This window comes from Calliopsis andreniformis, chromosome 6 (genome assembly GCF_051401765.1).
Source record: "Calliopsis andreniformis isolate RMS-2024a chromosome 6, iyCalAndr_principal, whole genome shotgun sequence".
Taxonomy (NCBI): domain Eukaryota; kingdom Metazoa; phylum Arthropoda; class Insecta; order Hymenoptera; family Andrenidae; genus Calliopsis; species Calliopsis andreniformis.
The window spans coordinates 7,836,208-7,864,052 of record NC_135067.1 but is presented as its reverse complement, the minus strand read 5'-3'; the positions used below and the strand labels follow the sequence as shown (position 1 = coordinate 7,864,052).

The window sequence follows — 27,845 nt, the reverse complement described above, 5'->3', positions numbered from 1 at the left end:
TTTTCTCTCTTTCTTATTCAGTGACTCTTGTGTAAGAAAGAGATAGACTGTCGATGCGGCTAGATGTGTTTTCAAATAAAAAATAAAGCGTATAAATCGTAATTGCGAATAGTATAAACTGAAGTGTCAAATTGACACTTCTCAAAAATGCTTCTGCTATTTGCACCTCTACAGATTTTCTAAAGAATACCTTAATATGTAATATGAAATAAAGGATATAGTTGGTCCGTTAAAAAAAACATTAATAACTAATGAAAAACAGCCTGTTATAAAAGGATCTTTCGTGAGGTTAGGTGAGATTATACAGTTTATATTTGGTAAGAGGCGGGAATAATGAGGATGTTTGAAATTCATACTATGAAGTTATTTAATATTTTGTTCACTATTGTGTAATAAATATTATGTAATATTTGTAATCAAAGGGTAAGGACATTCTTAAATTAAGTATCAAAGGTTTAACTCCAAATATTTTTATTTGAATTAAAAATTAATAAATTGTTTGAAAACGTACATCTTTGAAAAAAGTGTTTCTTCAAATATAAAATGACTATACAAACATAACTTGGTATGTATTTTGAAACAGAACATGTCAGTCCATTTCGTTTAAATTTGCAATTTAACAATAAATATATTACAAAGTATTCAAACTAAGAGGCTAAAATAACTTAGTTTCTTGAGTATATCTACTGATACTCCAAGTCAGAAAAACATAAATCAGTAACTGTGGTGATAGACATTGTGTGATGTATTGTGAAATGACTTAATATTCCGTCTGTGTTACGACGTTACCGCTATTTAGTTTGTCTTGAATTCTTGGATAATACCATCGGTATTTTGTCACGAATTACACTGAAATGCGAATTCATCATTTTTCACTTTTCACCTCATACGATTTCTGAAGTCTGTTGTCAAGCACTCGTACGTAAGTACAAAATATTTTAAAGTTTAAACGCTAAAATCTCAAAAAAGAAACCTGCTAAAAACTGAAGCATACTCAACCAGACCACAGTCGTCTACACATTGGTTTGTTTATGTTCGATATAAATCCATCATATAGTCTTATTAAAATTGATAATTGTTATAATCAACCATATTCCCAGTCATTTTTTCTTACTGTTAATAACAAAGGAAATATTTTAGATGTACATTATAAATGGCACACCCTACGGAATGTAATACTATATACTTTAAATACACTAAAATAAATGATTAAAGATAAATACAAAAACCTGTCTTGAAAATTACGTCAGTCAAATCATATTGGTATTTTAATAAAAATTATTTTAGTACGATTAGTGGTCTATACAGTGTATAGCATAGATTCTGTGTGATACACAATATGCTAGAAGCATGAACAGTCAATATGTTAACAATGTTATTTAAGTGGTGCCTAAAATAAATTCACCTAGTTTCTTGAGACAAATTGTTTAAAGATTGACTTTTTGTTTCAACGGGTAAAGCAAGAGTAGCTATAGCAGCACATAATGCTGTTACAGCATAAACTGTCATTGCTCCATTTATAGACCACTGAAAATACACTTGTGCTACGTATGGTGTAACCATGGCTCCAATTCTAGCCATGGCACTACAAGTACTAACTCCAATACTACGTAAATGCGTGGGATATACTTCTGGGGTGTATACATAAGCTGCTTGAAATACACCAGCAATCAAACCTCTGGCCAGAAAAATTGCGAGCGTCAATGTTATTCTACTCAACAGACAAGCTTTACTCAAAAAGCAAACTAGTATAGCAAACATTACTAGTTGAAAAGCCATTGTTTTTCTTCTGCCAATTTTTTCAATTGCAAAAATAGTAGAAAAAATTCCTGGAAATTCTGCTAATGTTGTCCAGAGGAGATCAATGTAATCACTACGTTCCAGATGACAATCGAGTTGACAGATATTATTTTCTTTATTATTTTCCCATGAACTACACTGTTCTGTCGATGTATGAAAGAATTCTGTAGTCATTAATACCACTCCATAATAGCAAAATGCTGTGCTCATCCTAAAAATGTAATTTCTATCATTCACATCTAATTTGATGGAGCAATATTTTTATAATGTGAATGTTATAATTTAGTGTAAAATATTTACCATACAAGCCAAAGTAAAATAGATGTCCTGTACATTTCTTTGCTCAATACATCTTTTAGTTTACCGCGATTAACTTGATGAAAACGATCCATGACTAACCTTCCTAGAGGCAAAGGTTTCTTATTTTCTCTAGCTACGCGCTCTAATGTAGAAATAGCTCTATCCATCCTTCCAGCTCTCATATCAAATATCGTAGATTCTGGCAGCCACTGTGAAAAGATATAGTAAAATATGTATATACTATTTATTTTTATATTACTTACTGATAGTTACTAACTGGAGTTATAACAGCAAATACAAGAAGTGGTATCGTTGATAAAATAAGCAGCCATCTCCAACCAAAATTTGGCATTATTGCTAATGCTATTGCCACTTCAAAGCAAGCACCAAGTGCCCAAAAACACTAGTAAAAAGAAAATTATTTAATTATACTAAATAAAGTAATTATGTATTATATTCAAGTTAATTTTTAATAATACTTACATCTAATAAGATAACACATTTTGCCCTTTGCTTTGCTGGAAGAAACTCTGCATACAGTGTTACTCTAAAATAATATAGCTTCAAGTTATTTAAATCCATGTCAAAGACACTCTTCTCATTGGTAAGAAGAATACTAGATACTTACGATTGTGGCACACAACCAATAGCAAAACCAACCAATCCTCTAAGCAACAAGATCCAAAGGAAATTTGGTGCAAAAGCACTTAAAAAAGCATAATAAAGTAACAGTACTGCACATAGAGTTAAAGATTGCTTGCTTCCATATCTATCACTTAAATTACTCCAAAATGTTGAACTTAACATCATACCTAGAAAAACAACCTGAAATAATTATGATAACAGAATATATTACATTTAAAATTACTTTATAATTCATAAATCATATATTATCATAAAATGTTACCGTAGTTGTCAAGGCTTGTTGGTACCTAGTTATACCCCAATCACAATGTAATGATGGACTTAAAATACTCAATATTGTTATTTCCATACTATCTACCATCCAACAAAGACCAGTGAACAATGATAACTTAACTTGAAATTTTCCAAATCCTAATGCATTGATAGCTTGGATTGGAGTAAAAGTATCTGTTAAAGAATACAAATAGGTATAATATCTCAATATATGTTATGTTTTTAAGATACATGAATTTTAATTAACTCCTAACACATGACATTTAATATTTAATCCTTAATTAGAAAAGACTTAAATGCATGCTTTTTATTTAACAATAAAATAGAATTTTCTAACTGGTTTCAAATCATTAAAATAGTCAACTGATGTGACAATTAACAAATGACATGTACAAAACAGTAATAATAAACAAAATGTTGATTGTAACACAATTTATTAATTAAAGCTATTCATATTATGCAAAACTATACATAGTATTTAATACAGTAGTTCATATGTATAATTTTTTAAGTTTTGTAATACATTGATTTAGGAAGTTTAATTGCACGTAAAATGTAATTTAATTTAAAAGGTATACACATTATAGGCATTGGAATGGCAATAAATTAGAAATAAATGTATATATTTTTGTTCAACTATTTTATTAATTAAAAGAAGCGCATACTTTAAAAACATTGTGATAATTTAGTACAATAAATACCTTAATTAGATTATGGAAATTTTTTATATACATGCATTTTATAAAAGTAGTTATTAGTAATTTTTTCATACATGGTTATACAGATATTAAATATTTTATATTATTATGTTCATTATACTAAATACAGTTAGCTTCATATGTCTAAAATTATTTTTTCTTATGATAATATGCAAGATGTTTTTACCAAGCATGTTTAAATCTTCTTATGCTTATAATATTTAATAAAATGAATAAAAAATGTTTAACATAGACCTGCAACTGAATATTTTCTATGTAAACAATAATTTTCTACATTAATAATATAAGTTAACAATTTATGTCCATTCATTGTTCACAATTAGTTTAAAATTGAAAATATATAAGAAGTTATTGAAAGAATGTGAAATTCTACAATGAAACAAGTTCATCAAATTTCTCATATCCATTTTAATTAAATACATTCTATTTGGCTTAATGAATTTGCAAAGTTTTAAATTACATCTCAAAATACTTTGTATGTAATTTAAGGAATTTTGAACAATAAATCAAAGAATAATGAACATGTTAAATATATTCTAAAAGAAAATTTGTCACTTATAATAATTATTAATTACAGAAATCACAATATATCCAACACTATAGTTCCATGCATACATATAGTAAGATATTTACAAAACTTACAGTTACCCTGTTACCCATTCCATTATAAGTGCAAACAGATTACCCTGTACATAAAAGGTGTCAATAGTATTGTAAAGAAACATTAGAGTGATTGGTGTTCTTAAATAATTTTGATTTCTTAATATCAATAATATGCATATTTTGCAGAAAAAATGTACCATCTGGAATTATTACTATAGAAGACAGCTCTAACGAACGTTCAACGCTGTTTGTAAAATTTCTGCTACATCTTGAAGTCTGTTCGGGACTATTAGTATTCAATTCGGAACCACGCAGTATTAATTCACGATAAGGTTTAGTAGACTTTTCAGATTGATTAGACATCATTTCTTTGTTTATTGCGTACATACATACGCGACACAATTTGTAATTTCTTTGTTTATTGCGTACATACGCGACACAATTAGAAAATAAAAGAATATCAGTTACTCAAAGTTGATGCTAACAATTTAATTACATAAAAATAAAAACTAAATGTGATAATTTACTGACGAAGAAAAAGAACCTCCATTACAGTAATTGAGTGATGTAAAGGATGATGCACTAAGCTGCGAGAGTGAAACAGAAGACGGAAGGGAGGAGTGATGCATGGGTATCGCCATATTGTTGGGACAAAACAGCAGTGTCATCTATGGCATTCCATAGTAAACTTACAAAAATCTACATTATCTGTCAAAACTAGATATAGGGAATTTAGGGAATTTTGAATAAGCCTGTACTCGTACTACTAGAAGTGTAGTTAAGTGGGATTTCGAGCAGGCGTCACTAGTGTCGAAGGGACGGTAGATGGTCACGAGTAAGTGCTTATTGGTATCATGACATACACTAACATCCTGACGTTCTATTTCAAATTAGGTTATATTTTAATTGTGCAGCTGCCTAATAGTGATTTACTGTTCCTTCGAAATTAGCGGCTCTTACTCGAAGTTCCATTTAACTACACTTCTGGCAGGATAAGTACAAGCTTATTCGAAATTCCCTATATCTGGTTCTGATAGATTCAATGTAGGTTTCTGTATACTTAGCTCAACCGAACAGGTCGCACCGACACTCTCTATCTCTTTTTTACTTGGTAGCCATTGAATAAGAGAGAAAGAGAGATAAAGAGTGTCGGTGTAACCAGAATCATTTGAATTGATTGTACAGTAAATAAACATCCCCCACCACGAGAGTTTTCAAACCTGCTATACGTCCGTGCTCGGGAGAGTGATCTTGACAACATATGTCAAGATCAAGGTCAAGGTCAAGGTCATTGAAACTGAGTCTGGTTCGTTTTTAACTTGAACGGTGTTGGATATATTTTTATTAATGTTTCGTAAACTAAGCCAACCACCAGGTATATATATAAAAAAAAATTGTTCCGAATGATGATCTTGACAACATATTTCAACATCATCAAAATTGGTGAAGAGACAGCTTTTATAAAACCTTATCGAGATCAATTACAATTCTATTTTTAATACTAATTAAAATTTTTTAAATTCTATGTATTTACTTTAAACATATACAATAAAACTATTATACTTGTTTCACCTAATTATTAGCTTGTACTCATTTTCCAATATGCAGATTGCATTAATACCTTATACGTTTAAACATGATTTTTACTTTTAAGGACAATGCAATACCTTACCCGTGACAATTTAGTTGAAATTGTAAACACTAATAGATATTGTCATTCTCTTTCAGAAAATACCATATTATAAGGACAGACACTCACTACTTTACAATATTTATAAACAAAGTTTTACTACCCAGTATAAGTATAAATAAATTAGAATAAAGTTAAGTAACGTGTTGGCATCAAGAAAGCATATAAAACTCTACTATTCTGGGGGTCCTGAGTTTGATCCCTTCAGAAGATGAAATTGTTTTCTGATTTTCTTCCTAGAATCTTTTCACCTATTTATGTAAAATAACTACGTCTCGTATGTAAATACGAATAATAAATATTAAATATATTTTATTCATAATGTATTTTCATGTACTAATTTACTATGTACAATGTATACTTTATGCTCAATAGGTACTTTAGTATAGTAATCCTCATTTAGCATACACATTTACTACATTTTACTAACTACTTATATGCATATATACATATATAAGCATAAACTTATCATTTATGTATATACTTAAACACTTCCTTTCATAAATTTAGATGTACACATATATGTACATACATATTATACAATTTAATATTCACAATTTTAAGCAAATCGTTGAGTGTAAGGTTTTGCACTCTCCTTGTCAATAAGATAATTTAATATAATAAAATGCACTGTTTTTGTAGTTTGTTGAGTTTCATTTGCAACTGATCAAGTTCTCTTTGCATTGGTTTACCAAAATTCTTGCTTCTTAATAAAGTATTAGAAGCTGTATTTAATAATACTGAATTAATGGAACTTAGTGATGGAATATCTATAGAAACAGAGCTAATAATACTGCTATCACCATATCCTTCATCAATAGCTTCATCTGAAGTTTTTGTCAATGCTTTCAATTGATCTTTCAACTCCTGTAAAATGCATTCCAAACATATTATAATGTATGATAACAATAACATTTATAGGCAGTTACATAAACTATTACCTTATTTCTTATTAAAACCAATTTTATACACTCGCGTAAAGAAATTTCCGTACTGTTCTGCTAAAACAAAATAATTATACAATAGTTAAACATTAATCCTATAATATTTATATTTTAACAATTTTTGTTGAATAAAATTTTATACCATATGATTTAAGTATTCCTCTGTGTGTGTAATACACAACTTTTTCTCTAAACATTTAACCTTGTCTTTTTCTTGTCCAAGTTTTCTGATAACAGCACTATTTGCTTTACGTGATAATTTTTTTAAATGCTCATCTTCATTTATTATACCTTGCATTGAACTCAATTTTTCCTCTGCTTCCATATTTTTTGATTTTAAAAGCTTATATTGTGCAATGAGTTTTGTCAATTGTACTTGTAATTGAAAGATTGCATCTTCTATCTGACTTTGTTCCTGTTTGGAAAAGAGTAGAGTAGTTTGCAATGTTTCATTCTTACATCTTAATTTTTGAATTTCAAGTTGCATTTTGCACAATGCATTAGCAAATTGATTTTTTTCACTTTCACATTTTTGTACGTTCTCTTTCATAGTTGTAATCAATACATATTGTTTAGTCAAAGTATTTTCCATCAATTTAGAAACTTCATTACCCAGCAATTGTTTTTCTAAAGTCTTTAATTTTGCCTTCATATCTTGTAATTCATTCTCTATTGATTCCAATTTTATGGATGTATCTGGTGAACCAAATGTTGTAACATTATCTAATGTTTCTGTAATACTATTCAATTGATTTTGCGATTTTAAATTTTGTATTTCATGTTCTAAATTTTGCTTATGCTTTTTATATTTCTGAAGTAAAATAATATAATCCATGTCTAATTGTTTGTACTTAGTACTTATATTTATTATAGTTTGTTGTCTTTGTTGCAATACACCTTGATAAGTGTCAATTTCTAACTGTAAAGTTCTCTTATTTGCTTGTAAATCATATACTTGAGACTGATACCACTTTGTTGAAGCTTGTGCTATGTCTAATTGATTATTTGCATCTATTAAGGTACTTTGTAACTTTTGTTTCTCTTGCAGTACCAACTGCATTTCCACATACAGTTCTGTAATTTTTTCTTTCAAACCCTCGTTTGCTGCAATTTTAGCATCAAGCTCAATGTGTAAATTTTCCAAATCCATCCTGAGTCGTTCATTTTCTAATTCTAATAATGCAATGCGTTTTGATAAATCTATATCAGAAACATCAGGTGTTGATAAATGCTTATATAATTCAGTGGTAATTAAATGCAAGGTATCTGTCGTAGCAGAATCTAGTTTCCTTTTAAATGGTTTAGATAAATTGTCCATTACTTCAAATTATATAAAAGTTTAATTTACAATTAACAATGTATCTATTGTCAAATTTTGTTTCATTAAATATAGCATATCACCATATATTATATAAAGAAATATAATTAATTATAATCATACTATGTTCAAAGGCAACTTGTTCATTTTTGTTCTTAGTTTTAAACATCTTTTGGTTTATTTTGCAATATGTCTGCTATACATACTTTGCTTCCTGTGGCGTTTAAATATTTTTCATTAGCGCAATTATATTAACAAATATGTACTAAATAAACGAATAAGGATGAGTAAAAACACATAACATATGTCAAATGCATGCAAGCATGCATTCCTTGAACACATACTAACGTCAAACGTCATTTGCCATTAATGTGTGTTTATTCTGCAGGAGCATGCGCGCGCGCGTAGAATACGCGACTGGCGTACTTCAACATGAAAATGAAATTTACACATTTCCAAACTTTCTGAAATAAGTATAGATTTTCAAATTTATACACATGTGTGTATTTATATGCAAACGACTTATCGTAATTTAATTTCATGGAAACAAATTTCTCAGTAAACACCCAAAGAATCGTGTCACATCGAAATTGGATATAATAACAATTCTATAAAACTCTATTTTTTTCTTGAACAAAGATTAATGAACACATTACACAAACATAAAAAATGAGAAAGGAATTTATCAAATGTTTAAATAAAAATATTAAAATTGTTATATGCATATCTAGATAATGTAGATAATATTCCATAAATGGCGCTAGCGTCGCATTAGATGAAAGCGCTCACAGAGGCGATGATTGTCAGTGGCGCGCATGGTCGTTTAATATCTCCGAATTAAGGGTGGGTCTGTTCTTTTTGCGGGAGGGGTCCTATATCCTATAAATGAATTGATGTAAAATGAAAAACAAAGTATTATTCGCATAGAGTGTGCTTTATGCATTAGCCGAAGTCGACGCCGTGCGTAAAAGTAGTGATATTCTATTTTTGCATTCAGTGGTTATCGAAAGCGAAGCAATGGATAGAGTCTATCAGTGGATGGAGTTCTGTACGGGTCGTGTTGTCTTCCCCTAATTCCCCTCTTTGTGCGACCCGATTCCCCATAAAGATTCAATCCCCTATACGTACGTACGCTCTAGTCGCTCCCGTTCATGGCTGCAAGCCGGGGTGGGGGAAAACAAGCTGTATAACGACGTAAAATTTCGAAGCTTGTATGCAGGAATATGTCAAGTTTAAAAATCGGTAAGTCGGTATTTACCTAGTATTTGAGAGAATAAAACAATTTATTAGCATTTTTAATGAAAAATAAAATGAACGGCTGAACTGGCTCGCGCCAAGTCGTTGCCCCCTTGCACTCAACACGCTTCTACTTAGCTTTCGTAGTATGGTAGGCAGTAAAGCAATCAACGTATCGTATATATTCGAAAGTCGTCGATCCTCGTTCGAGTTTGTGCAAAAAAGATAAAAAAAAAATAGTTATTCAAGTCACACGTACATATGTGTTGTATTGTGTTTTATAAATGTCTACGATATGCGGCATGTTCGTATAATTTATCAAATCATCGTGTATGACGTTTATTGAAATTTATCAAATATAAACTTTAATTGGAACATTTTACTATATTTATACAACTTTCTTTTCATTATTCGTTATAGAAACTTCTCAGGTAATCTTCAAAATGAACACATTCATTAATGGTATATTTTGTTTTTGTTTTTCTCACATACGTTCTTATTTTTCATAATTTTACTTTTTATAATTGCCGCTTGTAATATATAGTGCAGATTGTTTAATTTTTGTTTACATAAAGGTACATATAATTTAATGGTAAAATTTTACAATTTTGTTTTGTATTGAAGTTGGTGTAAATGCTTTGCATTGCCTTTTATGAACGTACATATGTGAAACAGCATTTGTTTATTGAATATTATCGTTAATAATATAACTGTATTAACATATAAATATGTAGTTTCTTACATTTTCTAAGTTTAATCTGTATTTCACATTTAAAGTATATTTAATATTATATTTTATGTACATTTTGTAATTGCATTTACTAAGACTTTGTTCTTTTAACATAAATGATTTTATGTAGTGAGCAGTTGAATTTGCAATAAATTTGTTGTACTTTATACGTATCACTTTCATTTTATTCATAGATACTAACTAAATTTATTACTTTCGAGTACTCTTAATGCAACAGCTTTGAAGACTGAAATATAATAGTTTCTTGACGTTTTGCTCTTATCATTCTTGCTGGAAAATAAATGTACCTTTCGTTATATTATTTAATGTTTCTGATCAATTATATATTTTGTACATTTATATATGTTATTTCAATATTAAATATATATTACTCTTATAAAAATAAATATATATTAACATAGCATATTAAACTACATATATGTATATAGGTACATGAATAATTGATTTTGAGCTATAATATATTTATCAAAACATAAAGATGTTATATTTTGTACATTTAGTATTTAAGATATTAGAAACAATAATGTACAAGTTATTCTTAAATAGTGTTACAAGTACTATTTAATGCTTTTACTTATTAATTATTCTTCATTATGTTGCTGGTTATGCTAAACATTTAACATAATACTAATACATTTTATGTATGCATATATACTAAAATGTAAATAAACATAATAATTAAGATAAAAATCGATAAAAATACAATGTAATTTCATTAATATTATCATATGATAAAATTTTTAATTTTACAATATTCATTACCTGAAGTTAATAATTGTTATTTTATTTTTCCCAAAGTGTTGGTAATGCACTTGCTTACCTTACCCTTGAGAACAATGGACTCTGAGCAAAGAAATCAGCAGGTGTATCAACACTAAATAAAAAGCTAAAGAATGAATGCCTGCTACACTCACGCTGCCAACACAGTACAAGCAGATTTAAAATTTATGCAAATAGCGTGTGAGTAGCTGCTACTCACGCCACATTGAAACATATATATCTGTTTTCGCACATGGCAGCCATGAAGCATGGTACGTTTTATACTTGTACGCTTTGCTTTGTATGTAAATTGATTTTGATAGCCACTACAGTATTTATCAACAAGCAATAATTAAATTATCATTAAATATGTATTTTATGTTAAGTATTACAATAGACAAGAATAATTTACCATAAGATAAGTAATTTACCATAATTACATAGGTAATTGTATGTTGAATTTTATATTTATTCTTTGGTACAATTAATAAATCAGATAACATTAAACTGTTGTGCACAGTGTCTAAATAAATTGAAATATTCTATACCATATAAAATTTATAGATCGTACATACAGGCTGTGTTAAAAAGTTGAGATAAATTTTCAGGAGCATATAGTACTCATTAAAACTTGGAGAAAGGTCTTAATAAACATAGGTCCAAATATCATTAATTTTGAAGTTATAAGATGTTTTCAATTATGAGCCCATAATATTTCAACAGGCTATATTGTGTATCTATTTATAATTTATTGAGTAAATTGTTAAATCAAATAAAATAAATACGATACTAGCACTATATAGTTATAAATAAGCAGTGTCATCCTGTAACAATAACAGAAGAATGTACTTTACTGCTTTGGCATTACAGCCTCTGTGTGGGTGTAGAGTTACTGCCCAGTTTATTTTAGCATTATTTATATAATGCTTCATTTTTACACAAATTTTGAAACATTAAAAATGCATTCCATGCATAGTAAAGCAAGTAATAATGCTAAACAAATAGCATGTCTGTATCAAGAAACTATTTTAAACTATGTCAACGATTAAGCAAGACTGGAACATTAAAAGGTAGTTATAAAGTATGGACCATTGAGATTTGTTTATACTTCTGATTTAGAAGAAGTAGTTTTGCAAAGAGTTGACAAGAATTCTGGCACAAGTTGTCAAAGAATTGTATTTCAAGATTGGATCATTAGTCACAACAATGTGTGGAGAAACATGTATACTTTTATAAAAAATATGTTCAAGTGTATGTTGAAATGAACAAAGGTCATATCATACATGCTGCAGATAGAGGTAGGTACTGTTCAGACCTCAGGAGATGGTCTTTGGAAATAATGAAAATTTGATTGATTCCAGGGACCATCTCTTAAACTCTGAACAATGAAACCATCTTATAATTCCAAAATTGATAATATTTGGACCTAAATTTATTAAGAACTTTTTATTTGTTTCAATGAGTACTAAATGTTCCTGAAGTTTAATCCCAATTTTTTGAAATACCCTGTACATAAATTAATGAATTTATCAATAATATAAATAAAATATAAATGCAAATATATCATTTGAAACAATTTTATTATGTTTTATAGTTTTGAATATGTTAACAGTTTGTTAATTTTTAAATTGTCTGAAGTATTGGTCTCTTTTTATAGACAATAATTTACTAACATTTTGTGACATAATTGTCATCAATAATTGTCTACATCTATGAAACAATGATAAAAAATTATTAATAGATCATAACATAGCAATAGACAATACAATTTTATCTTGTTGATGGATTGTAATGTGCTACACCATGTTTATTTCTTGTACATTAGAATAGTACAATGTTATAAAACAATGTATCAGGATAGGAAACAAATAACTCTAAAGAAAGTTTAGGTACTATCTTAAAACTAGTTAAACATAATGTTAAAAAATATTGGATAAATTATAAATAATGATATAGAGTAAAAAATTTTTTATGTTCTAAATGAAATGAAAAATATAATACAATGTACTATACTCAATATGGAATGTAGTATTTGCAAAACAATGAACATTTGTATGCATGCAAGGATAATGTAGCATTGAGTATTTTTGTGTAATGATTTATATTTAAGTATATGGAGTAACATATTGAAATTCATAAAAATTATTTAAATAAAATTTCTAAACTTTTATTGTTTGTTTCTGATAGATTTCTTAGGTAGTCGCTTTATAAGTAGTACCTTTTACAAATAATTTTCTTTCTAAATGGTAGTCTCCTCCATCTTTTTATTATTTTTAATTGTATCAGTAATAATGAACGTAATGTGTAAACTACTCTCATATCTTTGCTTATCATGATACAAAAAGCAATAGATAAATCCATATGTGCAATAACATGCAGGAACAATTTTTATGTAATTTTTGTAGTAGTTGATTAATATTTTTAGACTGTTTATACTAATACATAAACAATTGTTAATAGATTCAATATGGTACCAAAAATTGAAACGTTTTTGACAAAAATGTAGTTTTTCCCATATTGAATGTGTTAAACAGTATTCTGAAGCAACATTTTTAAACATATAATAGAATTCAGTATTTCCCAAAATTTGTTTTTTATTTCTTTATATATTTATAGATTTCTTTTGTGTATGCATTATATTCTTTCAATTTTATATTTAATGTATATTTAAGTAGTAAATATAAACAAGTTTCAGATTTTGATATTATTATTATTTTATCTCATAAATTCTTAGGAATCCTCTAGTATAATAATTTTAACCCTTTATAGTCTAAAGTATCTTTGTTCCTTTGTTACAAATGAACTGTATGAATTTAATCAATAGTTTGTATAATTTATTATTTCAGCATTTAATTGATATAAAATATGTATATTAATTAATATATGATGAAATGCAATGTAGAATCAAATTCAACATAAGATTGACTGAAACAGAACATTACATTGAATGTAATGAAGTCTTATATGGGATGGACTATAAAGGGCTAAATTTATAAATTAAATGGATAATATTGTTCATATTTAATATGGACAGTCTATTAAATATGGACAATATTGCAGTATCTATTATCATCATTTTATATTTAATAACAATTCAGTATTTGATATTAAAAAATAGTATTTAGAATATGTAGTGACTAAAAGAAATATAATTGTAATAATTTTCAGGCAAAACAAGTCAAGACGACGTGTGTTATGTTGTCGCTAAATATGATTATGGAGCACAAGGTGCTCAAGAATTAGACTTGCGTAAAAATGAACGTTATTTGCTCCTTGATGACTCTAAACATTGGTGGAGAGTACAAAGTGCAAGAGGTCAAGCTGGCTATGTACCAAGTAATTATGTCAAAAAAGAAAAACCATCTCTGTTTGACAGCATTAAGAAGAAAGTCAAAAAGGGCTCTGGTTCAAAAACTCTACCATCTAGTAATTCACCCTCTAGAGCTGTGGAATCTCCTATTATGGCCAGGCGCTTGCCCGCTGATCCAAGCGAAGCAATAGGTACAGCAGTTGTCAAATATAATTACCAGGCACAACAAGCAGATGAATTATCACTGGTCAAAGGCACTAGAATTCTAATATTAGAAAAAAGTAATGATGGTTGGTGGAGAGGTCAAAGTGGCACTCAAGCAGGATGGTTTCCATCAAATTATACTCAAGAAGAGGGAGATACAGATGATACCCTTCATACGTATGCAATGGCAGAAAATGTTCTTGACATTGTTGTGGCACTTTACTCGTTTTCCTCTAATAATGATCAAGAGTTATCCTTTGAAAAAGGTGATCGTTTAGAAATCCTTGACCGTCCACCAGCAGATCCTGAATGGTACAAAGCGAGAAATAGTCAAGGACAAATTGGTCTTGTGCCACGCAATTATCTTCAAGAACTCAGCGAATATTTAACACAACCATATCGTGAACGAGGAATGACAAGTAATGAGATCAGTACAGGGGATTCACTTGAAAGAAGACCAGATCCTGGTGATAGACCACATCTTGTTGGAAAGCCTTGGTATTATGGTAGCATTTCACGTTCACAGTGTGATACGCTTCTAAATCAACATGGTCATGACGGTGACTTTTTAATTAGAGATAGTGAAACCAATGTAAGCATAAATAAAATTGATTTTAATGTACGAACTAAATAAGTTGATTATTAATTACATTCCTAGTGATAGCAAGCAATATATTCTAATAACGTATATCATAGTATAATGTATATTATAGTATAATGTAAAATATTTAAATTAAATCATAAATAAATAAATTTCAGGTGGGAGATTACTCAGTATCTTTGAAAGCTCCAGGTCGTAATAAACACTTCAGGGTACATGTGGAAGGAGCACTTTATTGCATTGGTCAAAGAAAATTCCATACATTAGATCAGTTGGTAGATCATTATCAACGAGCACCTATTTATACTAACAAGCAGGGTGAGAAGTTATACTTGGTGCGCCCATTGCCAAAAGGTAACCTTAATAGCAATGGATGCTAGGTGAACTTGTGCCATGAGACAGTCCATGCGCTTTGTAATGTATCTCCTTGAGATACACGACGCCTGCCTAGTAATATCAATATCATACATCTCGTATGTTTATAAATAACGATTAACATAATTGGTGAACTTATATATTAGTGTTTCTTGATTATTTGTCCATTTACACTGATAAAATAATTTATTACTCTAAGTAATTGCCACCAGTAATTCTTATTACTATTCATTGGAGCTTCCGAACTATTTAGCAAACAAGGCTAAGACTGTCGAATAAAATATTTGTATGGCAGCTATATGACATTTGACTAGTTGACACACAAAGCTTCTCTTTATATCCATATAAAGTAATTGTAAAACACAACCGACCATGTTATTACAATTAATAATATATTTATAACTACACATAATGTAGATTGCAAGTGTAACAATGAAATAACGGTTATCATGCAATTATAACCGAAGTGGATCTCTACTTTAAATCCATAGGTATTGAATTCTGACAAAGACTAAGTGTTCATTTGTGATTTTGTATTTATTAGAAATTTTTAAGTAAATAAACTGTATTTAAGTGTGTATTGGGTAAAATAAATTTCTTCTTTCAATTCCTTATTAATTATATGATTATTATTATTATTACTATTTAGGTACTTTACAAACATAAGTTTTGGTCGTTATCTTTACAAATTGCATATAATAACTTAATATGATTTATGTAACTTTATTATGCTTTGAAAATTGAAAATAGTTGTACTTTTAATATGTACAATAATTTATAGATATTAACATTATTTGTTAATAATTTATTCAATTTAATTGGTATGAATATTTCGCATAATAATTACATAAATTATTTCATGTAATTAAATGAAATTAAGTGATACTAATGAGGTATAATTATAATAAGTGTGATACTCGCATAATTGGTAACAAATATTAATCTTTATTTAACGTGTATATTATATTTATAAATAGAAGTATTATTTTAGTTATACGAATAAGAGATTGGTGCTCCTGAAGATAAAAGTTAATGGCACTAATTGCCAGTAAGGTCACATATACAAACAACTGTCCTAATCTAAACATATTTTAGGTCTGCATTATTTGTTCGTAACTCCATTAACAATTTACTTAATCATAAGAAAGGATTGTTTGAATTTCTTGTAATGTTGCTAACACCAGAACCGATCTGAAAAAATCATGTATATTTAAATACATTTTACTAAAAATAAAACTAATAAAAAAATTAAAAATATACCATGAATGGATTTGCATGATATGCTGGAAGAGAAGGTTGCCACACTTTATTTGTCATTAATTGACTAAATTGAATTACATCTCTATTATTGGATGATCCAATTCCTACCCATTGTGAATCTATAAGAATGATAATACTATAAGTATAGGATGTTCATGAAATCTCTATTTATACTTATACAATAGAAATTGTTGATGAAAAAGAAAGAACTCCTATTAATATACAACTTAAATAGTTATTTTCACTAATTACCACGGAAATAGACATATAAACTTAACTAACTCGATTTCATATGAGTATTTTCCGTTTTGTTGAAAACGTTTTTCATTATCCACGAATCATATCACTGTATATACAATGCGATGTTTCAACAGATAATTCTTCAAATTCATGGATTAAGTAAGAATTAGAGTTTCAAGCTTTTTCTTTTTTTATCAAATCTCATGTATATTGCCGAAAAAGCGAAAATTAGCGAGTGTCGATACTGTTACAGAGTACAAATACTCTCAAATGTTTCTCATGATACTTGATTTTGATAGATAATTCTTTTCACTTATACAGATATATCGATAAAATTTATGTCGAATGTAATTAATCAAATTCTGTGTCTATTTACCACAGTTAGTGAATGAAACTATTTGAGTTGCAGTTTAACACCTTAACGTCGAATGACGCATTTTTGTATCAAATCAAACACTACGTCCTGTTACAGATGACACATTTCTGCGTTAGATTAGTATAAAGGCCCTGTACTATGCGTCAGTTCCTGGCCGAAACTCACCGATGTTAAGGTATTAAAGTTTCTTTAATAAAATGTAGTATCATTAAAGCATATTTGAAGTATCGTTTATTTTCTTTTGATATTTTGTGTTTTTTTACGTTATATGTATATTTGTAATTTGACTGTAATGTTTATGCAAATTCATATTTTATACTAAATATTATTCATATTAAATGTTACTATGCCTACTTTACTTTGAATATTTAATATGCGTTTGCAAGTAATGTGCAATTTGTACTTTTTTGCATATTTAAATTTTCCATAAATATATAAACATCTTACTTATAATATGTACATGTTGTATTTTAATTTCTAGCCTTGTATTTCATATTATTGAAATAGTTACTTACCATTATTCACAGGGAACTGAACTGGTTTGAATGGATTAATAGGATTACATAGAGAGTCAACTGATTGTGTATTGTTATTGATTACGTTGGACGATGGGCGCCATAAATCACCAGTTGCAAAAGGATTTGAGATTACATGTGTAGTTTGATTTCCTACACTCCAATTCGAATTTGAAGCTAAAAAAGAAGAACATATAACTAATAAAATAATATTCTAATCAAATGATAAATTATTTGAAGAAAATAAATCCCATATACCATTATTAGCATTCCAAGTAGAAGTATTTAAATTTGTTGTTGTATTATCATTTTTCAACTGTGTTTGTTTCATTAATGAATCTAAGTCTTTCAGTGCTGCATAGCGGTCTTCCGATGGAGGCGTATGTCCGTTTGTATTCATTACATTAGCAGAATTCCCTGTAGTTGGTTCGAATGGGCTTAATATTTCAATGTCTAAATTTGGAATAAATTTATAAATTATTAATTTTTATTATTCATGTATAAAATGTCTATAGTTATTATGACAGGTAAAATATTATCTTGATTTACTTGTATTCTTTGGACTATTAAAAGCAGGATTGTTGTCAAAATTGGCAAAAAATGGTTGAGGTACAATTGGTTGACTGAGTTTGTTTGTAGGCAATGTAGTGGTAATAAATGGATCAGGAACTTTGCTAAAATCAGCTACAAAATCTGTTGAAAAATTATTAGAATTAATTGACTCCGAACTATTTATTTTCTGAATTGATACAGGAGACAAAGTAGATGTCCCAGAATGTGGAACCCTTGGAATGTTGATTTGATTTGACGATTGTGTCTTTTGATTAGAGTTTTGATTTGCCACAGCTGGATCCAAATAGTATCTTTTAAGCTCATACTTTGCACTCATTAAATCTTTCATTTTTTGTTCATCTTTTGTATCTAAGGTTTGAGAGGAATTTGGATTCATCAAACCCAACCATATCCTCCTGCAATATTCATTGCCACGTTCCTTTATAAAATCTACTTCTTCTTGTGTAAATGTTGCCATAGAAATAGATTTTACTCTGTGTGGTGGTGTCAAGCCCCGCCTGTAATTTTAAACAGAATTATTTAAAAGGACTTTATAATAAGCTATTAATTATTTTGAGAATAATAAAATATGTTACATATAATGGTGAAGAGATTTGTTATAAAAAATTAAGAAATGAATTAAAAACTAATTTTTTTCCTGTGAAAAACTAAACTTTAAATGATAAGGTTTTTAACTCTTTCGCTGCTCACTAAAATTATGAAATATGGTATACAGCTTATATATTATATGAACTAAAAAGTGAAAGGTTAGACAATGGCATTAAAAAATTAACAATGATTACATATTATAAGAATTTATTAGTAAATGATGTCATATTTATCATACAATTGTTTATATATTTAATCAACCAAAAAGATATTTATATCAAAATGTTCTAGAACCTTGTAAACATTTGTACATTATTGTGATAAAAAATATATGATTTTATGATACAAACAACTCCTGTATGTATAACAACGCATTCCTATAATATAATTTTATTCTAACATGGTTAAGAAATTCAGTAAAATCAAAAAAAATTTAATGACAAAGTTGAAGATAAAAAGAAATTAGAGCATAATATTTAATCTTAGTGTACATGTTTGGCCAGATATTGACCAGATAATAAATATGTTTCTCACAGTTTTGAAAGGACAATACTATATGTTTGTTAACTCTTAAAATTTAATCCTTTGTTTTGTATGTACATATTACTTTCTAATTTCTTATAACAAATTCACACAACATAGCAATTTTACTACTATACATAATTAATCTTTGCACAACATATTAGAGTTCTTAGTGAGGCCAGTAAAAAGTTTCACTTATTTTCCATTTGAAATTGTAGAGACTATAATCTCTATGGAAGTTATATTAGCCATTTTTAAAAATATTTTAATTAAATTTTCTTAAGCCTTAAACGAAATGACTAAAAAAATTTCAGTGAACTTTTTAAAAATTATTTTAAATATATAAAAATTATATCTAATATGGAAGATTATTATACTGGTTAAAAGTCCATAAACCAGTGTATCAAAACAAAGTTAATATTTTCTATTCTTAACACCTTTTACCAAATTAACTTGTTTTTTATGATAATTAAAATTATTTCACAGATTTATAAGATAGTGCTTTTCCCAGTTAGACAAAAGTGAATACAATATTTCAATCACCAATAACAAAAAGTACACATAAAGAAAAATATTTAAGCAATAATGTATAGTTTAATAAAATTTGTTTATCACAAATTTAAAGATTTAATAATGTATAATTCTCTACACTAAGTGATAACGAATTGTGTTTGTTATAAATATTCTGATAAAATGAGCTATTTACGGTATATACGAATATATATATATATATATATTTGATCTTTTAATAGTGAAACAACTTATCGAATGTATTTAAAAAGTTGACGTTAGATCAGTGTTAATTTCCAACCTTTGATCATCAGACATCTCGTAAGAAAAATGTATTTACTGGCTTACTCGTGTTGCGAAGAATAGTAAATAAGATAACTGCTAAATCATTTTAAATCATAAAGGAGATTCGGTACACTTTGTTGGCTTCTTACAGGTGACAAGTACTTACAGCATACCAGAACAAGAAGTACAGACGAATGAACCGATTGTCATGTTGACGTAAGTTGGACCTCGTTGATGGCAGTCGAAACATTCTTTGTTACCAGGTTGCGAGACCAGCTCGCGAAGTATCTTCAAATTCTTCTCGTCTTGCTTTCTCTTTGCGGAAGCCATCATATAAAAGAGGAGGATATTGCAATTCTAAATGGAGAGACACAATTCTTACGGTCTGCTTACGGAACTGACTCAATTTTCTGTCACGGCAATTGCATGCGTTCCGTAACTCATTCTAAAAGTGTTTTATAAGAAAATAGATCGAATTCAGATCATATTCACAATATAACATCTTAAGGTTGATCCTCATTTGTCAGATCTATTTTTTGTACGTATAATGTACGCATATGTAAACATACAATGTGTTAATATACGTATGTGTAAACAGATCATGCATTTTCGAGGAACAAAAAACTTGATTACCTTATTTTTAACCACCTACGAATGCTTTGGAAAACATACCCATCTACAACAGTAGATTCCATGGCGCAGTTTTTAGCGCCACAAGCATATTCCTACAGTCCCACGTACCACTGATTCCCATCTATGATATGAAATCCAATGGCGCAGACCTGCGCAGACCATAATGCTACGTTACGCGCGCGCTGTTCTGTTACCATCCTGATCCTCGACTTCCGACAAAATTGGTAAAAATATTCGCTATTTCCTCAAGTATTACATACATTCGCAGAAATTGTATTTATTCCGATCATACAAAGTATTGAAATCGAATAAAACGAAATACATACATTAACAAATAATTTAATGTGCATTTTAAAAAGTTTGAAAAATTGTAAGCATCACTTATTAGGTGTTATAGATAAATTGAAATATTTTAAAAAATTAGATTTAAAAAATTAAACCTAAACTGTGCGTATATTGTATTTACACTTTTATATAGGAGAATTCACACAAATGGAATAAGTTGTTTTTTTTCTCTGGTTGAAGTTAGAAAAAAATGTTTGCATAAGATGAATTATTTAAAAAGAATTTTTCGTAATTATATTTTTTTCAGAAATGATACATGATGCATGTTAATGATGCATACACATTATTTTTTTGAGTGTGTAAGAAACTAGGACTGAATATTAACTGTATAAACTCAATTTATTTAAATAATATACGAAACTCGTGTTCTATGAGTCGGAAGCCATTATTATACACGCATATCCTATAAGTCACATTCGGTCTCTCACATTACTATAAAATAGAAATATTTTTTTGCATAAATCGAATCATCTTTTTCTAGATAAAAAAGTATTAAAATAACATGGTAGAAAAATGATTAGTCTGCAAGATATTTTGACAAAATGTCTTTATTAAAGAAAATGCTGAAACACTCCTCTTCACTCGTTTTATAAATATTTACAATAAAATAAAATATTACTTTAATTTAAATTTTCTTAAGTATATGGATCAAATATCACATTATTGATACACTTATGTGATATATTTTCAGAAATTAGCAATTGAGGCATTTGACGAAAAATGGGCACATATATACATGTGTTCTTTTTCCATAAATTGGTTATATTGACTATATTATTGAATTATATATATCCTTATATATCTATATATACTTGGTATGTCCTCAGTATTAATATATAACATATATCTAAGTCAGTACAGTCAATATAGCTGATTTACAGAAATACGTGTGTACATATATGTGTATGTACTCTTTTTCCATCAAACGTATCAATTTTATCAATTTTTCGCTCGTATGTTATTTTCAAATTGTCATGTAATTTATTTATTTTCATTGTATTATGATGTTACGTTAGTAACATCTAAATTATCATATCGATTAGATCTTTCAAAGATGCTTGCTAAATTTTGAGCAATTCGTCGTTCTGTTGTCGACGGAGCACTTTTTGCATATTTTTGTAACTGAAATTTTGCTTTTACAAGATCTCCAATTTTTTCAGGTACAATAGTTTCCTAAAATGAAAATTTATGTAGTACAACCTTTGAAAGGTCAATAATACAGAGTTATGTAATAAGCTGTCATACCTGGAATTTCTTTACATAGTTAGAAATATCATCTATATGATCACCAATCTCTGCCCAAAGATTTTGTAAATCTGATACTTCGGTATAAGCAGCCACATGACCAAGTGTTAGACACAACTAAGATACAAAGAACAATTAATTTATATAATTACGTAATTGTTTAATTATATATACAATAATAATTTTAATTACTTGTTGTACAAGAGCATCTCTGTGCGAATATTCAGTATAGCTGGGCACATGTTGAGAGTTTTCAAATGCTAAAATAATGCTCTTCCATAGAGTCACAACATATTTATCATAAGAATTACAAGAATATAATGCCCATGCTGCATTAGTACGAACTTTAAAATTTGGACTGTTGCAGATTATTTTGCATAGAACAGGAAATATTAAATCCTATTAAAACAATAGAATTGTATTACATAAATAATAAAAAATTGTATCAAATATTTATTCTGTTACCCGCCACGATGGTTGCAATATACTATCAGGATTGTTACTTAACACCAATCCTAAGGCTCGACAAGCATTCCAACGTACCTTTAAAATTCAACAAATAAGGATAAAAATTAATGAAACATTAATTACAGTACAAAAACTAATATAAGATTTGAGAAAATTATGAAATAGTATTAAAGCACAAATTATTAGTTAATATTTACTTTCATATCATTCCCTAAAGTGGCACAGCTTATAAGAGCATCTATTCCTAACGAAGTGTCGATCAAAATACGCTTGTTAGAACATAAATAGATAATACTTCCAAGAGCTCGGACTGCATTGCATTTTATTTTATCACTATCTTTAGATGCTGCAATGCTGACACGATAAAGCTTGGGTAATAAAATTTCCAAAGGAAGAGGTTCCACTTCTTCATGATTTCTGCAAAAACAGATCGTATAAATATCGAAGAAAAAAATATTTGTAGAATGAACTTTAAACTAAAAATAATATTTATTTATACGAAGTATCTAACACGTTCCGTGTAGCAACATAATGCAAGTTTCTGATAGATAAGTCAACAAAGTTAGACTATAATATTCAGTTACAAAAAATAGTGATTGCAATAACGAAAGTATCTTATTTTGAGAATTAAATACTATTGTAAATTGTTAGTAACACGGAAAGTGTTATATAATAATTAATTTAGAATTAAATACTAAATATGCTTGCAAGTAACTTTTCTTTAGAGAGGCAATCACATAAATTAGCTAATGCCCAAGCTCCTTTAATGCGAACACCGAGATTTTTATCATCAGCAATAAAACAAACTAGATCAGCTAAGTCCATTAAAAATCCAGTTTCATCTTTTAATGAAGGTAAAGTGACCAACATTCCTAATGCTCGCAATGCTGCAGCTCTTACAGCACTTTCTTCATCGTGTACTGCACCAAATAGTACTGTGATAATTAAAATTGCCTTTTGTCTCTAAAAATATTTATAAATAAATAGATTTACATTTATAATTAAATAATTTATAGTTTTGTACAAATTGTAACTATTCTGCTATTTAACTGTTCACACATTTTTTATATGTAATTGTTTACACTATTGTTCACACCTTTTAAGCTTGAAAAAATATGAAATATCCTACAAATATAACATTTTTCAGCGGTTTAAATGTGCAATTAAAATTGATTGATAAAACAGATATTTATTAGTAAATGCAATAACTGTGTTGAATAGAAATGAAAATTGAAAATATTCTGAAAAGAAATATATTTTAAAAATGTTTAATTTGTCATATTAAATTAATTAAGTATTTGTCATATGATACAAATGAATATAACTAAAACAGTATGAACACTTTGTTTTGTTTTAGCATTGTCATAATGTACAAATTATACTTCAATTCGTAAATATATGCTTACCGATAATTGCGTAAATACGATGGGATTAATGCTACCTAAACAATCACATGCAGCTTCTCTTAATACCATTTGTGAATGTTGAAGAAGTAGTGTCATAGGTTCAAGTATAATATTCCAGAATATTAATACATTATTGCTGTCACAATCTGATTTCAGCAGACAACCAGCCATAACTTCCAGTGTACGACAAACATGTAATATCACTTGTGTGTCAGAATTTTGTATAGCAGATATCAAAATTGTTGCAACAAGTTCTGTGTGTGAAAATACAAGACTTCCAGTATTGAATGCCATTCTACTAATTAATTTTAGAGATTGAAGACGGACAGGTGTACTTGTTGTCTATGATTAAACAATATATAATTTATTTTCTAAACTTATGTATGTTCTCTTCAAAACTTTGAATATAATTATACCTTGTCTGATACATTTTGCAAGCAAGTATGTATCAAAAAGCAGATGTCTGCCTTTTTCAGTTCTTTGTTGTCATATTCATTAATTATATCAAGTTTCGCATCCTCAATATTTTCTTCCTCTTCTTTTTCTTCTTTACTATCAGTACTGGGAACATTTAAATGCAATTGATTCAATTCTATAGAGGTAGTTAATTGTTTTGCAAGTATTGCAAATATTTCAGGTGTAATTGGATCACATGAAGCTATAGCTTCAAAAGTAGACAATGCTGCGACACGAACTGTTGGATCTGTATGAAATATGACAAATTTAATAATTTAACTTTTGTAAAAATACCTATTAATGATATAAGTACCTTTATGAGATATGTATGGTTTACAATTTCGCATTAATTTTGTGGCAAGTCCTGTTTGTAAACGTGCATATGGTGTACTTTGAATTAGAGCAACAACACACTTTAAAGCATGAGTTAAAACAGCTACATTGTTATCATCATTTAATACTAAACATAACATGAAATGTAATTCTTTTATCATCAGACTAACTGTACCAAAAAATGTAATGAAGGATACCTGGTTGGTATCATCTTCTGCATGAGATAAAAATGGTTTAGCATTTGTCAATAATTCTGTTAAAATATTTAACATATTTTGTTTCACCTTTGATACAGATTCTTTTAAAATACTTCTGGCCAATACTCTGGCGTCATTTCGTGATCCAGTAGCAACAATTTGTGGCCAAAATCCAAAAATCTCACGATTCTGAGAATTCTCAGCAACTGCTTGCAGCAAGTGTACAGCTTCTAATCTTACCTTAGAATCCACATAAATTGAATTCATAGTTTCAGTGTCTGAAGCATCAGAATCACTAGAATATATATTTATACCTCTATATTCTGGCATAATATTTCTTTCTTCTGTAGTCATTTTCTTCGTAGATTGCTTCTTTAATTTTACTTTATGATTTTTTAGATTTTTACTGTTAGGTATAACATGAATTTGTTCTGGAAGATTCATTGCTACTGGATGAAGAAGTTGTGGTTTTACAGGTGGATATTCTTTAACACCATAAAACAGAAATGCTTGCACTACTCCCAAAATTTCACCCATAAAATTGGTAGAATGTGGTAATAACTTATTAACTGTTATAATGTGCAATATATGTAAACATGAAGTCAAGATCTAAAAATTTTATTTAGTAAATAGCACTTAATATAACAAATTTATTAACATTTTTAAATTATCTTACCTTGGCACGATAAAATTTATCATCACTTAAATTTTGAGAAGATGAAAGAATATTTAATATAATTTCCTTGATAATACATATAAATTCTTGTGTTATCAAAGTACCATAATGTTTGTTTAATAAAATTCCTTCTATACAACCAAGTGCATGATACTGAATTTCAGACCAATGTGTATCCCGTGGATTTAAAAACTTGTTCAATAATTTATTCTTTCTAAATAATAATTCAGCATACTGTAAATATATAATTGAAATTCAGAGTCTTAAAAATTTTACTAATTATTATGACGTAGAATAAAATATTATACAAATATATTAAAAAAGAAATAATTACATGATTAATATTATCATCTTGTTCATTCAGTAACATATTTTTCAGAGTTAAAAGAATTTCATTGTGTACAACTGGTGAAGCAGATTCTAAAACTTTTAAAATCCATTCTTTGGAACATATATATGTTTGTCTTTGAAATTTTACATTATTTTGTATTAAATTATATAAAAGTTTACAGATATTTCGAATCAAAGCTGTATCTTCAGGTATAATAATCACACATAATTGCTGAATTAGTAAGTCCACCACCTAAAATTTGAAAATTTAAGGAAAATTTTTAAATCATTGAAATAAAGTAATCATACATTGTTGTACTGTACCATTAATTCTATTCATCACATTTAAAAATACAAACTAAAATTTTCAATTGTACAAAATTCCACTTACATTATCATTTAAAAGTGAGACAAATCGATAATCTAGTTTATTAAGATCGCAAAGGTAATTACTAATTAATTTTGTTTCATGGCTTTTTGTTTTTGTCAATGCAAGCAACTTCTCCGTTATACAAGTAAATTTAGTTATATCATTCGAATAATCACTGTACGTTGAAGTCATTTTCCACTATTAAATTCTTTTAAAAATAATCACAAGTAAAGTTTAATAATTAGGTATCCATTATTTAACCAACAAAACACAGTACAAAAAGAAATATTACATTCGACACACACTACTGTGTGCAGTATCCATACAATACATATCCATACAGATACAGTGGATATAGCGCCACCACTGATTATACATTATACAGGATGTTACATTTAAATAAGAAGAGTAGAATATCTTACGAAGGATGCTCGCTAAATGTCAATGTTGGAAACAAATAAAGAGTGGTATTTACAATACTCATTATTTAGTAAAATTAATTATGTTATTTTAAGTTAATATATCATATATTAATTCAAATTAATTTATTGAAAATGCAAGTTTATTTTCGGAAAGCCCGAATACTGTCACGATAATAGATAATAAACAACGTGAGTGATCTATCCAACTGTGTTGAATAAGTATCGAATTCAAGATCTGATCGTGACTGTTTCTCTCGAAGCTTCTCAAAACCTCTCAGAGAATTTCTCTTTCACCAGTCATCGAGTCATCTCAAACTTCTTACGTTGTGATCAAGATTTCTCTCGTCCTCATCTCTCATTACGGTCACAGGTCGTTGAGAGGATGTAACTGGTCATGAATTTCTATCTCGATTCCCTGGATGTATGCAAAATTTAATTCTGATCTGGTCGTAAACATGTACGCAAGTAATTTATTTTTTGTGCATAGTTTTTCTGTGTTGTTATTTAAAAATTAATTTTCACGTATAAACAGTATTTTATATAACAACAAAATTTAGTCATTATATG

General features: G+C 28.3%; 5 protein-coding genes across 13 annotated transcripts; 1 reads left to right on the top strand and 4 right to left on the bottom strand.

Annotated features, from left to right (window-relative positions):
* Positions 1-480: 480 nt before the first annotated feature.
* On the bottom strand, positions 481-4,975 carry LOC143180976 (synaptic vesicle 2-related protein). Of its 3 annotated transcripts, XR_013002205.1 has the most exons (8): positions 4,380-4,422; positions 3,008-3,192; positions 2,729-2,925; positions 2,584-2,647; positions 2,378-2,503; positions 2,101-2,309; positions 974-2,011; positions 481-849 (listed from the first exon to the last, which is right to left on the bottom strand). XR_013002205.1 is itself a non-coding variant. In XM_076381077.1 (7 exons), exons 1-7 carry the CDS (start codon positions 4,725-4,727, stop codon positions 1,402-1,404), a joined length of 1,581 nt encoding a protein of 526 aa, XP_076237192.1. In that variant the 5' UTR covers positions 4,728-4,975; the 3' UTR covers positions 481-1,401. The 3 variants fall into 3 exon arrangements, 2 of the variants coding, with proteins under 2 accessions (XP_076237192.1, XP_076237191.1); XM_076381077.1 differs by lacking the exon at positions 4,380-4,422 and adding an exon at positions 4,538-4,975 and having other exon boundaries at positions 481-2,011; XM_076381076.1 differs by having other exon boundaries at positions 481-2,011.
* A 684-nt stretch (positions 4,976-5,659) lies between these two features.
* Positions 5,660-8,693, bottom strand: LOC143180988 (uncharacterized). 2 transcript variants are annotated; one of them, XM_076381103.1, is made up of 3 exons: positions 7,117-8,693; positions 6,972-7,028; positions 5,660-6,897 (listed from the first exon to the last, which is right to left on the bottom strand). In XM_076381103.1, the coding sequence occupies exons 1-3, from the start codon at positions 8,290-8,292 to the stop codon at positions 6,643-6,645; spliced, it is 1,488 nt and encodes a 495-aa protein (XP_076237218.1). In that variant the 5' UTR covers positions 8,293-8,693; the 3' UTR covers positions 5,660-6,642. The 2 variants fall into 2 exon arrangements, with proteins under 2 accessions (XP_076237218.1, XP_076237217.1); XM_076381102.1 differs by having other exon boundaries at positions 6,972-7,031; positions 7,117-8,692.
* A 449-nt stretch (positions 8,694-9,142) lies between these two features.
* Positions 9,143-18,070, top strand: Dock (SH2/SH3 adaptor protein dock). 3 transcript variants are annotated; one of them, XM_076380238.1, is made up of 6 exons: positions 9,143-9,534; positions 11,078-11,310; positions 14,207-15,144; positions 15,312-15,507; positions 17,501-17,579; positions 17,932-18,070. In XM_076380238.1, the coding sequence occupies exons 2-5, from the start codon at positions 11,292-11,294 to the stop codon at positions 17,518-17,520; spliced, it is 1,173 nt and encodes a 390-aa protein (XP_076236353.1). In that variant the 5' UTR covers positions 9,143-9,534; positions 11,078-11,291; the 3' UTR covers positions 17,521-17,579; positions 17,932-18,070. The 3 variants fall into 3 exon arrangements, with proteins under 3 accessions (XP_076236353.1, XP_076236352.1, XP_076236351.1); XM_076380236.1 differs by lacking the exons at positions 17,501-17,579; positions 17,932-18,070 and having other exon boundaries at positions 9,163-9,534; positions 15,312-16,108; XM_076380237.1 differs by lacking the exons at positions 11,078-11,310; positions 17,501-17,579; positions 17,932-18,070 and having other exon boundaries at positions 9,162-9,534; positions 15,312-16,108.
* Drongo (Arf GTPase activating protein drongo) lies at positions 16,451-20,829 on the bottom strand. 2 transcript variants are annotated; one of them, XM_076380234.1, is made up of 6 exons: positions 20,564-20,829; positions 18,469-18,989; positions 18,178-18,372; positions 17,920-18,096; positions 16,789-16,907; positions 16,451-16,719 (listed from the first exon to the last, which is right to left on the bottom strand). In XM_076380234.1, exons 1-6 carry the CDS (start codon positions 20,728-20,730, stop codon positions 16,666-16,668), a joined length of 1,233 nt encoding a protein of 410 aa, XP_076236349.1. In that variant the 5' UTR covers positions 20,731-20,829; the 3' UTR covers positions 16,451-16,665. The 2 variants fall into 2 exon arrangements, with proteins under 2 accessions (XP_076236349.1, XP_076236350.1); XM_076380235.1 differs by having other exon boundaries at positions 20,571-20,785.
* Positions 20,830-21,925: 1,096 nt separating this feature from the next.
* On the bottom strand, positions 21,926-27,310 carry LOC143180310 (HEAT repeat-containing protein 6). 3 transcript variants are annotated; one of them, XM_076379945.1, is made up of 12 exons: positions 26,878-27,309; positions 26,491-26,739; positions 26,157-26,390; positions 25,264-26,089; positions 24,911-25,197; positions 24,495-24,836; positions 23,804-24,051; positions 23,286-23,505; positions 23,086-23,163; positions 22,813-23,019; positions 22,621-22,737; positions 21,927-22,548 (listed from the first exon to the last, which is right to left on the bottom strand). In XM_076379945.1, the coding sequence occupies exons 1-12, from the start codon at positions 27,046-27,048 to the stop codon at positions 22,375-22,377; spliced, it is 3,153 nt and encodes a 1,050-aa protein (XP_076236060.1). In that variant the 5' UTR covers positions 27,049-27,309; the 3' UTR covers positions 21,927-22,374. The 3 variants fall into 3 exon arrangements, with proteins under 3 accessions (XP_076236061.1, XP_076236060.1, XP_076236062.1); XM_076379946.1 differs by lacking the exon at positions 23,086-23,163 and having other exon boundaries at positions 21,926-22,548; positions 26,878-27,310; XM_076379947.1 differs by lacking the exons at positions 21,927-22,548; positions 22,621-22,737 and having other exon boundaries at positions 22,836-22,978; positions 26,878-27,310.
* Positions 27,311-27,845: the final 535 nt, after the last annotated feature.

Coding starts and splice junctions, on each gene's coding strand:
- LOC143180976 (XM_076381077.1), bottom strand. CDS start 4,727: ATGTACGCAATAAACAAAGAAATGATGTCTAATCAATCTGAAAAGTCT. Junction 2,648..2,728: donor ATTGGTTGTGTGCCACAATC/GTAAGTATCTAG, acceptor ATATTATTTTAG/AGTAACACTGTATGCAGAGT. Junction 2,012..2,100: donor ATTTTACTTTGGCTTGTATG/GTAAATATTTTA, acceptor TTACATTTTTAG/GATGAGCACAGCATTTTGCT.
- LOC143180988 (XM_076381102.1), bottom strand. CDS start 8,292: ATGGACAATTTATCTAAACCATTTAAAAGGAAACTAGATTCTGCTACG. Junction 7,032..7,116: donor AGGAATACTTAAATCATATG/GTATAAAATTTT, acceptor ATTTTGTTTTAG/CAGAACAGTACGGAAATTTC. Junction 6,898..6,971: donor TGGTTTTAATAAGAAATAAG/GTAATAGTTTAT, acceptor TGCATTTTACAG/GAGTTGAAAGATCAATTGAA.
- Dock (XM_076380237.1), top strand. Junction 15,145..15,311: donor TTAGAGATAGTGAAACCAAT/GTAAGCATAAAT, acceptor AATAAATTTCAG/GTGGGAGATTACTCAGTATC.
- Drongo (XM_076380234.1), bottom strand. CDS start 20,730: ATGATGGCTTCCGCAAAGAGAAAGCAAGACGAGAAGAATTTGAAGATA. Junction 18,097..18,177: donor TACTTGGAATGCTAATAATG/GTATATGGGATT, acceptor CTTCTTTTTTAG/CTTCAAATTCGAATTGGAGT. Junction 16,720..16,788: donor ATCATGCAAATCCATTCATG/GTATATTTTTAA, acceptor TGATTTTTTCAG/ATCGGTTCTGGTGTTAGCAA.
- LOC143180310 (XM_076379945.1), bottom strand. CDS start 27,048: ATGACTTCAACGTACAGTGATTATTCGAATGATATAACTAAATTTACT. Junction 25,198..25,263: donor ACCATACATATCTCATAAAG/GTACTTATATCA, acceptor TATTTCATACAG/ATCCAACAGTTCGTGTCGCA. Junction 24,837..24,910: donor TGCAAAATGTATCAGACAAG/GTATAATTATAT, acceptor GTTTAATCATAG/ACAACAAGTACACCTGTCCG.